Here is a 16,544-nt window from a genome sequence, read left to right as displayed (position 1 = left end):
AAATGCAAAAGAGATTTCTTGATGTTCCCGCAGGCAAAAAGGTCAATGCAAAGCGATCACTTTCTCCTTTCTTTGCCGACAGGGAGGAGAAGAAAGAGTCAGAAAAACATCACAGAAGTTTCAAAATGCAGAAGTGGAAGAATGGTTGGATGCATTTTCCCTTGGGGCTGCCAGAGAACCCTCAAAGATTTAACCAATCTTTATTTACTTTGTGGGGGGGAAAGGAAATGCATTACCATTACTGTCATCTCAAGGAAAATGCAGCCGCTCGCTGGTGGAAAAGAACCCCCTGTGATGTTTCAATCTGAAGTCACACTGGGCACAAAACAACTAACCTCTCACCCTTTCATCACTAGCCACTGATACGTGTGTTTTGTAGCTTTAATGAATATAATTTTGCGTTTAATTCACCTTCACCCTTTGCCTCCACAGTTGTCTGATTCCCTCCAATCCTTTCCCTTCAGTTTTTCTTAAAAGCCGCACGCACTGTTTTGCTGATCCTAATCCAAAAGTGATACTTGCAATTTTATGAACAGCTTTTCCTTATTTTATTTCAAAATTTCCATTACATTTATGTTTTACTCTTTTGTAAAGACTGGTAGATCATATACATAAATACCAAGTTTCCCCGAAAATAAGACCGGGTCTTATATTAATTTTTGCTCCAAAAGATGCATTAGGGCTTATTTTCTGCTTACGGCTTATATTTGGGGAAATACATCTGTCAGGCTGAGGATCTTAACTGGGCCTTAATTTTGGGGTGGGGCTTATATTACGAGCATCCTGAAAAATCATGCTAGGGCTTATTTTCTAGTTGGGTCTTATTTCAGGGAAACACAGTATTAGTCAACCACACTTACTCTTGACAGATTTGAACAATGGGCTCTATCTAAGAAAATGAAATTCAATGGTGAAAAAGTAAGGTTCTACATTTAGGCAAGAAAAACTAAATGCACAGGTATAGGATAGGTGGTACCTGGCTCAACAGTAGTAATTGTGAGAGGGATCTTGCAGTCCTAGTGGACACTCACTTAAATAGGAGCCAGCCATATGCTGCAGCTACCAAAACAGCCAACATAGTTCTAGGCTGCCATTAACAGAGGGATAGAATCAGGATCACATGAAGTGTTAACACCACTCTATAATGCCTTGATAAGACCACACTTGGAATATTGCATCCAGTTTTGGTCACCACAATATAAAAAAGATGTTGAGACTTTGGAAAGAGTGCAGAAAAGAGCAACAAAGAGATCATGGGATGGGAGGCAAAAACATATATAGAACGATTGCTGGAATTGGGTATGTCTAGTTTAATGAAAAGGACGAGCGGTGATCTGATAGCAGTGTTCCAATATCTCAGGGGTTGCCACAAAGAAGAGGGAGTCAACTATCCTCCAAAGCACTTGAAGACAGGAGAAGAAGCAACAGATGGAAACTAATCAAGGAGAGAAGCAACCTAGAACTAAGAACAAATTTCCTGATAGGAAGAACAATTAATCAGTGGAACAGCTTGCCTTCCAAAGTTGTGAGTTGTGAGTGCTCCATCACTGGAGGTCTTCAAGAGACTGGACAGCCACTTGTCTGAAATAGTGTAGGGTCTCCTGCTTGAGCAGGGGGTTAGACTAGAAGATCCCTTCCAACTCTGTTACTCAAATTGTGAAGGAAAAAGATTTGATAGGAGAAAATATTTGTAATCGAAAGTATGTGAGACACACTGGAAACTTGCAGAAGGCAACACAGTCAACAGTGTTTTGTTATTTCCCATCTTGTTGAGTTACCAGAATGAATGAAGGAATTGGAGTGGAGCCCCCTCATTGTTGCACACAAAAAATATCTTCAAAGGGGTACCCTTATGAGCTTCGGTCGCACTAAATGTGGCTGCCATCTCGACTTTTTCACCATACCCTGTGGACGATGCTGGTTGCAGTAAAGTTTAAAAAAAGCTTTCAGGCTTGTCAGCCAAAACGAATTGACTGTGACTCTCCAAATGCACAACTCTCCAAGCCACAAGTCAACAGGAGGGTTGTCCAGCAAGCTCCGCAAGGACACAACTTTTCCTATTCAAGTCCACAAGGCAAGTTGGGCAGCAAGGCAATTGTTCCTGCTACCTAAAATGGATTTTCTCCTGGAGAACCTCTGGCTGGTCAAAGCAGGGACCACTCTACTTGTGTAAGACTCAGAAAAAACATTAATTGTGCCAGCAGCCATGGAATTGCTCTTTTAAAGAGACTAGGGTTGAAACTTTCTCCTGACATTTATACTTCCTGGGGCTAAAAACACCTTAGAATAATTCTGAAAGGAATAATTGGTCCCAGAGGGACCAATCCACAGGTCATGGAGTTAAGGGAATGGGAGGGGGAGATCTGAGGGTGTGGCACTTGACCCCAAGGGAGTCTTGAAGTAATTTTGAAGGGGGAAAAATAGAACTTAAGGTTGTAGCATAATCAAGGTTTGCCCTAGTTCACAAAGTTGAAGGGGAAAAATATAAAACAAACCTTATATCAGGAGCTTGGAACAGATGGGAGAAATTTTACTATTCAGAAAATATTATAATAAATAGAGTGAAAATAAATGGCTTTTTAATTTAACCATTTTTAATAAGACAAATTAATTTTCATGTTTCTCATGTTTCATTAGGAGACACCGAAGGGGAGAGTTTTGCCCCTAAGAAATAATTAATTACTGGAAATTTCATTAGTTATGCTTATGAATACATGCAGAATTTTAAACTCATAATGCACACATACATTTAAACTACACTATCAACAAAAACAGTGCAACCAGGCAAGGTTCTTCAAACTAAATTATACAACTTAAACCAGGCGCTCCTCTGGACATTTTTCACAAACTGTCCATGCAAATCCTATTGAAATTAGCAGGAAAATGGTTCAGGAATGGTTCAGGAATGATCTTTTCCCTTTCTTTGTTACAGATTTCAAGAGACAGGATGATGGAGATAAGGGAAACCCTATACCATTTCAGACAAATGATTGTCCAATCTCTTCTTAAAAACTTAGTGTTGGAGCATTCACATGTTCTGGAGGCAGGCTGTTCCACTGATTAATTGTTCTAACTGTCAGGAAATTTCTCCTTACTTCTAGGTTGCTTTTCTCTTTGGTTAGTTTCCATCCATTGCTTCTTGTCCTGCCTTCAGGTGCTTTGGAGAATAGCTTGACTCCCTCTTCTTTGGGGCAGCCCCTGAGATATTGGAACACTGCTATCATGTCCCCCCTGGTCCTTCTCTTCATTAAACTAGACAGACCCAATTCCATCAACCGTTCCTGATATGTTTTAGCCTCCAGTCCCCTAATCATCTTTGTTGCTCTTCTCTGCATTCTTTCTAGAGTCTCAACATCTTTTTTACATCGTGGTGACCAAATATTTGTCACAATGATTATGCTGGAAGAGGCTGCTTTTACTTTGCAGCATGCCAGTGTTCCCATTTTATTATCATCTAATTAAAACTATATTTAAAACTGAACAGGCAGGCCTGATGTGCTACAGGGGTGATCTCTGCATCTGCTGTCGCAGCTTTGCCTTCCTTGATTCCAAACTGTGGGATGCTTGAAGAACAGCCACGTGACTCTTCAGCACACTGCACTGTCTGCAAATTTTCTTGTTCAAAGCTAAAGCAGGCTTGAGAAAAAAATGTCAGCATCCTTACCACCTCTGTGGTGAGGTGAAAGTTAGATGAAAAGCACAAGATCTCCCTCAGCCATACATCTCCGTGGTTGATTTTAGTGGCACTGTTGGGACAATATGGAGTCCAACCACATGTGATCCTCTTTGCTAGCATAATATTGTGTCATGGCTGCAACTCTGCTCTCCAAGCTTTGCAGGCTAACAGTTTGATATTTGCAATGGGAGGAGAAGATAGGATTGGAATATAGGGAGGAAATAGAGCAGTAATGGAAGCTAAGCTGTGCCAGCCCAAGATGGGAGAAGCTCCAGCCCAGGAAAGCCTGGGAAAAGGGAAAATTAATTGCACTGCTTGAGCTCAAAACCCCCCAGAATCAGCTTTGCTACATCTGTAACCATTTAAGCTTCAGTAAAATATACTCTTGGCAAAAACAAGGCACCTAGAGTCTTTCTTTGCTAGATGGCTGAGTGCGATGGTTGACATAATCATTTCTTGTCTATTTTTGAAAAATTATTTAAGACTCATTTTGGAAGATTTGCTTTCTTTTTCTATATAATTTTTATTAAAATTTACGAAGAACAAAGGAACTAACACAAACTAATTAAAAGAAAAAGGAGGGGGGGGAAAAAAGAAGAGAAATGGAAAGGAGCAGCTTCCAATTTCTTTTAGAGCAAATACAAATATAATTACAAAGTTATTGCTTCCTCTCTGGTTACAGAAAAAAAGCTCATTCTTTTCTATAATCCACTTTTTTTAATCATCAAAACCACAAATCTTAGGTGCACTTTTTTACCATTTTATGCAAAAAATCTATTAAGGGGTTTCCAGCCAGCCATAAATGTAGATACTGTTTCCTCTCTAAGCAAAGAAGTTAATTTAGCCATCTCTGCAAGTTCCATCATCTTCACCATCCGTTCCTCCATTTGTGGATATTAGCAAGATTTGCTTTCTCATAAAACCGGCAGGACAGAAACTCAGCTTGCGCCCTTTTCTAGGTGGCAAGGCAGCTTCTGATGTCCCCCAGTGACTTCCTAGAAGTGAAATTCCGTTTTGCTGCCTCTTTGGAAAACCCTGAGAAGCAGGGAAGTTACACCCCCCCACACAGAAGTGGAGAGGGGGGAAGCACTGCACAAGTGAAATGCTTTAGCAAAGTGATGCAGTTACATTCTGCTAAGAACTGTTTAGTGGCTGTGAGTGGCATTTTAAAGCTTGCAATATCCGCTTCATTCTGCTTGGTTCGGAAGGCTTTGCCATCTGAGAGTGACATTTCCGAGAGTAAATGTTCGATATTCCATTAAAACCGAGGAAATCACAGTAACAGAAGTATAGCATTGGAAACCAGCGCACACCGGGCACTCAATGACGGAACTAAACCAGTTCTCAGTAATTGTGATCAAATCCAATTCTTATAAAAACCCATCATCTGGTTCATTGTTACAGCTCACTGACATGATCTGTGATGAGAGTATTTTCCACAGAGGTTCTGAGTAGTTGGAACTCATGAGGATGTTTAGACTTGCATTTGCCGCACAGGCCTATAAGGGATGGGCCATCAGCCACGTCGGAAAGAGATTCTGGGGAGCCTGGGAAAGGCACGGAAGGGAGACGAGGCATAATCTGGCCAAAGATGGAAGGCAAGTCTGCTGGCAGCGGATTTCGTAACTAGCAACCCAGTCCAGATGGAAAAAAATCTGGGAAGAAGCATTTCCAAGAAACACGGCCTTACTGAGGTCTTAAAGAAACGCTGGCCTTTAAATCCTGAAGAGCTGAATTACTAACGTTAATGGCACCTTATTGAATTCTGTGTAGTTTTGGAGTCCTAATTTTGCCCAGCTTTGGGGGGAAGGGGGGGAGGGGTTTTGAATGGCAGGTTCTATGAGGACAGAAACTGACAACCAGACCAGATTCTCTGGAATAAGAACCCCCTAGACCTTCAGAATCCTTCAGAAGGGGCAACAACCATTGGACTACAAAATCATCATCAGTCAGAAGTTGGAATCAACATCTGTGACATCCTAATCTTATTTAACAGTGAAACGCTGATCCAGCTTGGCTTCTCTGGATTCCTTCGCACTTGCTCTGAAGTGGCTGAACCCCAGCTGGCTAGCTCCGTTCCTCTCCCCCCGCCCCAAGTCTGCAAGATGGGGCAGACCCTTTACAATTTCCTAGCATTTCCAATCTGGCCTCATTCTGTGATCCTCCTGAAAAGCATATTCCCCCACCACCTCCACTCCACTCCTGCACATGAACAGGTTATTTCTAATTTCGACTTGGATTTATAACCCTTCAAATGAATAGGCTATCTCAAACCTGAAAATGTTTGCCCTCAAGCTGAATGCAACCACGAACTTAAATATCTGAATAAGCCAAAAAGCAGTGTCTCTGGAAAGATGAGAAATCACCGCCTCAGATAACAGCCAGAGACAGGAAAACAAGGCACGCTTTGGATGGCTGCAATCTTCATTTTCTCTTTGCGCCCTTGAAATAAATGGAATAAATGAAAGATGTGAGTCACAATCCACCAGAGATCTGCAGAGATACAAGGCAACGTCATGCCAGCCGATCTTTGATGGCCTGATCGCCTGAGGCCCATTTGGAGAATCAGGATGGCAATGAGCAGAATAGGCTGACCTCTCAAACTGTCAAGATGCTGTGTGGGCGGCAGCAGAAGGGAAGGTACACAATCAATATCCAGAGCGAAAGAAGAACAATAGACAAGCAAGGCTGTGCGTTAACATCACTGCTGTTCTACACAAGTCACCAAGGAGCCCTCACCATTTCTAGCTTCCTGCCTCTATTGATTGAGGTGGCACAGGACAATGGGAAGAAAACACTCAGGCTGGTGACATCAACGCTTATCTATCTTGCCTTATCTGGAAAGGGGGAGGGGAGTCTTGCCCCCAGAAGGTGGGAGAGAAGCCAAGTTAGATGGTGATGCTGCACCCAGTGCCAGGATTTCAGCGCTGCCTCTTTGAAGAGCTACCTGGACAGCGGGATGCTTCTTCGACACCTCATTTGCCAAGGTGCCTCTTATTAATTTCCAAAGTGTGATTCAAAGCACAAGATAAAAGCTGAAATGGCTAAGCTGCTCATCTTCATCCATCATTCTGATTCCCAGCTACCGTTGGGTAGTCACTCCAAGGACAACTCAAATATACGAGAGGCAGAAGAATGCAAATCGCTAAACCGGTGGTTCCCCACCTGAGGCCATCCAATTACATTAGGACTGCAACTCTCAGAATTCCTAAGTAACTGGCTGAGAATTCTGGGAGTTGCAGTCCTGAGACAGCGTGCCTGGTGGGCGCAGGCTGCCTTAAAACAGCTCGGGAGTAGCCTCAAATGCTGCTGCAGCATTTGTTCTTGGGTGAATCCATCTGGTCTGCAACAAGAGCTGGAGATGATTCACTCCCTTCTGCCTTCAGCTCAGAGTAATATCCACAGCACGGGGGGGGGGCAGCTTTCAGTGGCTGCTCCCTTTCTGTGCAATTTCTTACTATCCAAGTCCTCCAAGCTCCAATTTTCTCTCATTTCAAATGCAAAGTGACTACTTAGTGTCCCTTCTCCCTAGTCTTATCTAGCCGATTTCCCAGTTCCTGTCTTCTTTCCGGGTGGGTGATTTAAAACTGTAGGGTAAAAAACGTAAGGCTGCACAACCAGTTACTTTAAAAAAAAAAAAAAGGACTTGGCTAGTGTGTGTTTGTGTGTGTGTGTGAAGAAAAGGCCTTAAGGAAAAAGCTACAGGTGCAGCCTTGCAGTATGGCTCCTTCAAAAGGAACGCATCAAGCAAGAATATCGTTCCTGCAAAACTAAAGGGTGTGTGTTTGTGCACATTGATTCTTTTGTGTAAGCCTCTGGCAATGAGAGGCATCTGGTAGGTGTTTCATCATCTGTGTAATCACACTCATATTTGGCACGCCAGCACACTTTTTCCTTTTGCTGGCTCAAGCTGGGAAGAACTGTTCAAAATCATGCAGTAGTTCTGTCTCTTAAAAGAGCTATTAGGATGTCTTCTTCCTTCCCTTCCCTTCCCTTCCCTCTCTCTCTCATACACACACATACACACATATTTTCCACTTCCGAAGACAAATGCTTTATTCATATGCAGATACATACAAATGTCAGGGACAAATTAATGAATGGATGAATGCATTATGCTAAGGCAATAACATGGCTTGCTTGTGGTTTAAAATAATGTTGGCTAAGGATTAGCATAATGCATGAAAAAGGCATGGTATTAATAAAAACACATGGTATTAATAACCTATTAATAAGTGGTGTTTAACTGCTTAAAAGGTACTATTCCACTGCCATATGGGAAAGGGAACAATTCAACCATGCACTGGGTATCAAAGCTGCATCAGCGTGACTGCACACACACTTGTCCCATTAAGTAAAGCAGAGTGGTTCAAGACAAGGTAAGTGATCCTCAATTTCATTAGGAAAACTAAAACTGTAGATTGGAATAGAAATACATCAGCAGAACTAGCAACTTTTGCTCCAATTTTAAAAGAAATTGAAACAAAAAGCTCCAGACTATTTTATGGTGGCTATAAATACTTGTGTAATGTAACAGGAATAACCATGATATTCTCACCTATAAAAGATGGTTTACTGAACACCATCAAACACTAATAACAGCTATTAGGAACTGTTTCTGTAAATTACATAACACTCAGCAAAAAGAATTATACAGCTTTTAAGACGTAGCTAAAAGCAATTGTCATCTAATAAAATGAAAGGAATTGATGGAATTCCTTTTCTGTATAACAGAGTAATACACCAACCACAACCTCAAAATAGTTCCTATAATTGTCGTTAAATCAATGTCATTTGCCCTTATCTGCAGTATTTCTTGTTAACCTAGAAATGCTTTTCCATTGTTTTGCCATAAATGTCAAAAATGCACTTACCTTTCCAACTCATATTCTTTCATTCCAGGTTTTACGGCCTTCATTACCTATAATCGCAAAAGTAGATATATTGTAAGAAATTTGGCCATTCTTTAGAAGTAGGACAGCTCTGCAGTAGCAACAGCCCTTCCACCCTAGAATAATGTTTGCTACAAAGCCTGGAGTAAACAGAACTATATATGAGTACCGGTGAAGATATTCATCAGCTACAGTAAAAAATATCAGCCATATCAGTAGCAGAAAAAGAACAAGAACTCTAGTTTGTATCTCAAGAGCTAAGTGATTAAGTTCCAGAGATCCCAACAGAGACCTGAATAAGAAGAAGCTTTCAAGACAGCTCATTTCTTGACATTCCGAATCAACTGTTTGTACATCTTCAATATCTTATCCAAAACTCTGACTTATAGGTCAAACAAAAGATCAGATAGATCTAAATCTACCATCGAGACTGTATTAAAGAAGCTGCTGTAAGAACAGGCAAACTTGGAAAGAAGCCCCCGTGGGCCACATTATAGGCAAGGCTAGTCTTCTCACTGCTTTTGCCATTCTGCGAAGAGGTCATATGCTGGCCCAGGAGATAAGAAAACCAAAGTTATTTGCACAGTACTTCATTATATCATGCCAATCATGTGCTGCTCCACCTCACAACATTTGGAACAATTGTCATCTTCCCATCGCATACAGATTGTATTCACTTCATGCTTCCCCACTGAAGCGAACCCAATTTGCAATGATGGGAGGATGGCCAGGATTGGGAGGAGAACTGGGGAGGAAAAAAATTAAAGTTTCCCAGCTATTCTATTCACAAACTGGTGCTGGTTCCTGTGAAGCCCCCTAAAATGATTTTGGAATAAGAAAAAAACTGCAGACGTCAGTGCGATTCCGTGGAAACCTTAAAAGCAGAATCATTCCCTCTGCAGCTGACCAGAGTTACAAACATGGAGATGATTTAACAGACTGTGAGACCTAGGAGTTAAAACTGGGAGATTCCTTCCGGCTTCTCCTCATTATATTGCAATTCTCCTTCCAGCACTCTCTCTTGAACATCAAGAAAACTGCAGGTCTAAATATCTATGCATCACCTATCTGACTCAGAAACCCCTACAGGTGATCAAAGCACCCGGTTAAAAACGATCAGAGAGAACTGCAGCAGAAGAAAGAGGCTGTGGAGCGGTGTTCATTGGCTTCCTGGAACAGCTCAGTAAAGTCAATCTTCTCTCGCTTTCTCCAAACGGTCTGATTTCATAAGTGGAGCCATTTTGTTCTCCACACATCAACTGTGAGTTCAAGGGCAATGCAAGATGTATTGTGTGGTTCTATTAGGAGGAACGTTATATTCCACGTTTTATCCTAGCTCTTCATTGCTCCATTATTAAGCAATTCAAGTAGCTGAGAACATTTTCTGGGGAAAAAAGGGGGCTGTTACACAAAGAAGCCAAAAATTATTACTGTAAGAGATCCATTACCTCTTTATGAGCTTCACTGGAAATTTTATTGGTGTATCGGAGGACTTCCAACTCCATGTCCGTCTTAATCACACGGCTTCAAAAGGAAAGGGAAAATCAGGTTAACAATTTCCCCTACAGCTCACAAGTGATTAACTTGAAAGTATGAAGAACAGCCAGGTAACTGAACTTGCAAACGAATAAAATTACTATATGAGACTTCAGCAAATAAAAGATAATAGGAAACAGAATGTTGGCCAGGCATTAATTTACCCAGTAAATGTACTGAGAAGTGTTTGCAGCTCTGTTATAACAGACCACAATAATTCTAGCAGATTGAAAAAATGAAAGAAAGAAGTCAAAATCACCAAAAGGATAAGATCGGACAACTCACCACGGCCAACTCGCTGCAGGACAATTCAACAATTCAATTTAATTATTTAAACTAATTTTAAAAAATTAATCTTTGTCATTCGTATTTCATTTTGTCCATCCTTTGGCATCCTTTCTTTAATGATTATATTCCACTATTTCTTCAATATTAGTGTAACTCTTGTCCCGTGGCAAGTTGGCCGTGACAAGTTGGCTGTGATGAGTTGTCATAGACCCCACAAAGGAAGAAAGGCAAAGCCACAAAAAACCCACAATTGAATAGCCTTGTTCAGTTCATCAGACTCCTTGACCAAATAAGCAGCCAGTTTAACCAAATCACTGATCTAGTCTGGAAAGTGAGTACAATTAGTCCAACAACCTCAAGCAGAAATTGCTGGCAGAATACAAGAAAGCCAGACCACACGGATGAAACAGTGGACAGCCATGGCGTGTTTCTCTTTTGCTGCCTGTGAACTCTATGCTATATTTTGCTTCTCTTTCATCATCAACCTGTGTACTGCAAGGGAGGGACTGGGGAACAGAGGTTCAAAAATGCCCACAATGATTATCCCGCACCAACTGATGTGACAACAGATTTAGATCTTCTTTTGTTTGTCACTTCAAGTATCTTCCTTTGAGCCACACAAAACTGACCAGTTTGAACAAAAAGGGCCTTTATTTTCCAACAGCAGAAGGCAGTTTAACAAGGTAAGTCTTTTAACAAAGAATTAAAAATTAAGCAATATCACCGCTGTGCCACTCTTTAGGACTCTTGATTCTTCTAGGTGGCATCTGCTAATGTCAGACACCACTGACATTCAAGTGTAATTAAAGAGAACATCTATAAATTTACCAGCAGAATGCATCAGAATTAATGCCTTTAAAATGAATCCCCAAAGAAAGCAATAATAGGCTGACATTTATATAACATTGCCCATTCTGCCAGACATTCAATTAATACTTCCTTGGGTGAAGGAACATTAATTATAATGAATCTATTTGTATTTGTACCTACACAACAGCTAACACTAATGAATTTTACAGCAAATTAACAAGAATCGTTAAGCAGTATTTCATTTTTCTTCCTGTGCTACTATATAATGACCGCTATCATGAGCTGGGCAACAGAAATACTTCCTTGTAGACAACAGAAGTATCAGAAGACGGTCAGAGCACCTGCGGAAAAACAAGCTCTTGCTCAAAGAGCTGCTTCAGTAGAAGCTGCTTTCCAAAATTCCTTGGCCTTTGATAATCCAGCCACTCTATTCTCTCCTTTTTTTCCATTTAATGGCAACTGTAATTGGATGCTGCCTTTCAGAACAGTATTTATCATTGCAATGGGATAAAATTTAAAAAAAATCAATTTTAAAACTGAAAGCAGCAATTCAATGTACAATACAATGTGTAAGCAATTTTGGTTATTTATTTATGGTCCCAGACTAAAACTATTAGACACAGACTCTCTGGAAAGCTCCACTGTTACATACAAATTTGAAATATTAGCGTTTTAATGAATTGAAGCCTGGGATGGCAATACATCTTTGCCAGGTGTCTCACGTGGACGGGTCCTCAAAGGCAACCAGCCCTGGACATGACGGGGGGGGGGGGGAGTGGAGAGGCCTTCCTTTCAGAGGCTGCCATCGCAAGCAGGGGTGACATTTCTGGGGCTCAATGAATTGCTTTCCTGCCTGATGAAATTCATGGTAGAAATCACACCTATAACATATCTGTATCAAAAGGTCAAGAATATTTTTAAACTGGACATTTCCGGGATATTTCAAACATAAAGAACTGGAATTTCTGATAAAACTACAGCAAGGGCTTCAGGTCCTTGAAAATGGTATCTACAGATTGGCGATGACGGATGATTTATCACAAATTTATATTTAGAATGTGTTTGACTGCCCAGAAAACGTGAACATCAGATGCTGAGGATTAAGAAATGTGAGGGATCCCTGATCCACAGGATATAGCCATGTGATCGTTTAATGTCTTTTGGGGATTGAAGTAGATTAGTATATTTATGGGAAATCTTTAAATCTTAAAGTTGTTAATGCAATGATGAATTATATACCAAAATGTTGGGTTTTGACTGTTTTATCAGGCAAAAGGAAATTGGAAAAATTATATTATTTCAGGTATTAAGGAAGGGTTGTCAGAAATGCATCGTCTGTTGGAAAAAACAATGTTTTAAACTAATCAATGGATGTAGTAATATGTGTTATTATGGCAAGGATTCTGTCATAGTTTACAATAACGTCTTCATTGTTCATACAATAGTAATGAATTCATTGCTAAACCAGTAACTATTCATCAATATAAAATATTAGCTATTTTTTCTTTTCCTTCTTAATCTGTCTTTTTAGTTTGTACATTTAATTTTTTTAGAGTTATTCTCTTTTTAAGATTAAACATTGCTTTGTTACAAAAATAAAAAGAGAATGGAGAGGCTGATTCTCCACCCCTGTCCCAGGTGCATCTCGACATCCCACGCCCTCCACCCCTCAGGACCCATCTCCCGTGAAAATAAAGGCACAGCAGTTCTCTGCTCAAACCCAGAGATGTCAAGGCAACAACTGGAACACAGATGTGAGGAATGACTTACCATTCTGCAATCTCAGGATGGAGAATTGTATTGTTTACCGTAAACCTACAGGAGAAATAAAAATTAACTCTATCAGTGGTTCATCTGGAATTTATTTCTGATCAGGAACTCATACAAGACTTGTACTAAAATATAACTCTGGTTTCAACATATGCAGAGTAACTGCCATGGATAGGATAGATTTTCATTTAATGAAAACAAGGACTAGGGGTGACATGGTAGCAGTGTTCCAATATCTCAGGGACTTCCAGAAAGAAGGGGGGGTGTCAACCTATTCTTCAAAGCACCCAAAGGCAGGACAAGAAACAAAGGATGGAAACTAACCAAGGAGAGAAGCAAGCCCGAACTAAGGAGAAATTTCCTGACAGCGAGGACAATCAATCAGTGGAACAGCTGGCCTTCAGAAGTTGTGGGTGTTTCATCATTGGAGGTTTTTAAGAAGAGACCGGACAGCCACTTGTCTCAAATTGTACAGGGTGTGCTGCTTGATCAGGGAGTTGGACTAGAAGACCTCCAAGGTCCCTTTCAGCTCTATTCTGATTGACTGGATGAGGAACGATGAAGACATCTGCTTGGAAGAATTATGTGTCTTTCTTAGTGTTTGGAGCCTGACAGGAAGGTTGAACAATAATAAAGAGTAATCCATAGTGATGTCTCTTTCTCAACAGAAATGAAAGGGAATTCCTATAAAGTCGGAAAAGCTCAGGTGTGAATCAATAGCTTCAAAAATGCCAGCTAAGAAATTAACTACTTCTGGTAGCATTCAACATTTGAGACTTTTTTCTGCCAACCAGACCTCAGAAATATATTTGATTACTATGATCTCTGCTCCGTGCCTAGGCTACAGTCCTACAAGTTTTGAAGACATGCCTCCAAAGCTTAAGAGGCGACATTCAATTTCAAGAAGAGAGCCAGATCTGCCCAGCCCTGCTCTCAACACGCCTCTGGAAGTTGAGTAAAATTGAGTAATTTTAGCCAATAATCACTTGAGCTCCTCAAGGCCATGCAATTCTGGCACTCTGCAGAAAAGAGTCACCATGGGGGTGACAAAAAGAAGCAGAAGTAATGAGATTTGCCTGCTCTGAACATCAAGGAATCCTTTTTTGCGAGGGCTTAAGGCCATTATATCCCTGGCAAATAAAAAGGTACAGTTTAGCACAAAGGCAAAAAATGAAAATGCAAAAAAGAATTAAACATAAAGGCAGGAAGCCACACAGCTCACTGATGAGAGAACAGGTACATTGAACAATACTGAGCAAAAAGATGGATCTTTGTTTTTACTCCAAGCATCTCACTACGTTCCTCACAAGCGGAGAGGAAGGTGTGCAATGAAGGCCAGCAGGCTGCATCATGAAGATCAGAAAATAATTGTGGAATTGAGATCAATAGGGAGAACAGAACATTTAAAGAGTGTGTTGGGAGAACAGCCTGTCTGGGAGCAAGAACGATGGAAAACAGCCCTGGCCCCTCCGCCAGCGGGCTATCTTGTTGAGGAAAAAGCTGGGAAGCTTTCTACAATATTAGTGTAACTATTCTATTCTCTATTCTCTATTCTCTACTCTATTCTATTCTATTGACATATATTCTTGGGGCATTTTTCCCTAACGATTAGCTTTTTATAAAAATCATAGAAGTCCCCAAACGATAACATTTAGAAATCTATAAATATTGAAGCTCGTGTATCTTAGTTTGCACAGCAGTTTGGGAAATGCAAACTCAGTCATTAAAAATGTAAAAGAACCCTCCCATCACAATATTACCCATCTTTAGTGACCAGAATAGTGATAACACTGCCATCAAATTCCTCCAAAGAAGAGGAGTCATGGTTTTCTTTTTCAAAAATGCACAGTAGCCTTTGTTATCTTTTTTTAAGTATAGATCTGTGAGAAGCTGTTTGCATGCAGATTAGTCCTAAGATTCTTACAGATGCAGAAACTGAGAACAGACTGGGAAGGTTTTTCCCTTATAGCCCAATTAAGTATCAAAGTCCCCCCTCTCCCCTCCCCAGCGTGGACAGAGAATCGGGAGACTGGCCATCAGCCAAGAACACAGTGCCAAGAGGTTGGAAGGATCCTCAAGAAGGATTGAGGATGTGAGTCTTGACATGTGAGAAGCTGTAAGCTGTTCTGCACCCCATCAAGGGGGCTCTTTGACTGACATAAGGCACAGATGATCCACAGTTGTCAAAAGGCAACAGGAAGATCAGTCAATGCCCCATGGTTAGAATGCAAGGAAGCCTCTGCTAACCCAGATACAAAAAACTGCCAGAAAAACTGGAAATTTTTTACTCTCTTCATGTGGTTTGTATATTTTAATTTTTATAGTGTTTCTTATTTTAATATGACTTTTTATATTATATTTTTATAATGATTGTTTCTATACATTTGTTGTTCTACGTATTGTTGTGCAGTGCCAGAATCACTGTTTATGAGGTGGGTGACACATAAATGTGACTGATAGATGAATAAAGCCACAGCATTCCAAGCAAGTTGGGCAGGGCAAGGGGGAAAGCAGCTGTCACACAAAAATGGGGGTAACAAAGCAGACACACACACACACACACACACACATCACAGCTAGAGTAGCATCGTACACAGAAATAGAAAAGCCAGGGAGCAGTTATCACCCTGGACTCAGGGCTAATTAATAAGTTTTCCACTGGCATGTTGTTCTTTGCACCGCAATATAACTCATTCATCTTACAAAGGATTCTCCTCTGCAACGCTTAGATGTGCTTCAAATATACTGTAATCCATCATCAAATGCTAAAATGCTCCATTCTTTTGGAATAAAGGGATTTGATTCACAAATTTTCCCCATGGGTTTATACACAGAATCAGGCTTCTTCTTCTTGTGTTTCTGCTACCATGAGAAAAATACAATTGAAGTGAGATCATCTGAACTGGGAATGGCAGGCTTCTATTTTTGTTCATTAGATATTTCAAATAATTAGTCAATTGGGGATTCATCTGAACATTGCAAACCCAGAAGATAACTTACTGGCTGATTTTGTCAAAAGAGGCTTCCCTGGTCACGCTTCCACTGTCAGTGTTAACTCCTCGCTGGAAAAAGAGAACAAAATATAAGTTTAGAGCATTTGCTCAGTCTAGAAGCAGTAGAGACAAGCCCACCCACCCCCCGCTGAATTTCCACTCTGATCATTCCCCCACCTTCTTCTTAGTGCCAGGTTGGAAAGATGAATATATATGCAATAGCTACTGAGCTAAAAGGAAGACAGCCATGCATTTTAGACAACCCACTGCCTCTCTAGGAAACTTCAACAGATAAATGTCTAATTAAGAGCATCCTCCATTTATCATATTTTTAATGAACCTACAATGAGACTGCTATTTTAAAGTGAATTATTTGGGAGGAAAAGCCACTCTCCTTTTCAGACAAAGGCATATCCTATAGCTTTCTCTGTAGGCTCCAGAGGGAGCAGCCACCTCTCCTAAAGGGCTGATGACAGGACCAAGGAGTTGCCAGATATGTCACTTCCATCTGGACGGAAGAAGGTATGATGAAGCACGCACCAAGCAAGCTAAACAAAATACAGGCTGCACGTATGTTAC

General features: G+C 40.7%; 1 protein-coding gene across 1 annotated transcript in view; it reads right to left on the bottom strand.

Annotated features, from left to right (window-relative positions):
- The window catches only part of PEPD (peptidase D), a 69,062-nt gene that overhangs the window by 36,436 nt on the left and 16,082 nt on the right, over positions 1-16,544 (bottom strand). Inside the window, exons 6-9 of the mRNA XM_039353705.1 lie at positions 15,973-16,034; positions 12,973-13,017; positions 10,017-10,092; positions 8,551-8,597 (exon numbers count right to left, since the gene is read on the bottom strand). Coding sequence (XP_039209639.1) covers positions 8,551-8,597; positions 10,017-10,092; positions 12,973-13,017; positions 15,973-16,034 — 230 coding nt within the window. The remainder of the gene's footprint in view (positions 1-8,550; positions 8,598-10,016; positions 10,093-12,972; positions 13,018-15,972; positions 16,035-16,544) is intronic.

The sequence above is a fragment of the Crotalus tigris genome, unplaced genomic scaffold (assembly GCF_016545835.1).
Source record: "Crotalus tigris isolate CLP2741 ecotype Arizona unplaced genomic scaffold, ASM1654583v1 scf7180000018525.42219311030:4301911, whole genome shotgun sequence".
NCBI lineage: Eukaryota > Metazoa > Chordata > Lepidosauria > Squamata > Viperidae > Crotalus > Crotalus tigris.
Note: the sequence above shows the minus strand (reverse complement) of the source record. Positions and strands in the feature narration are given on the sequence as shown.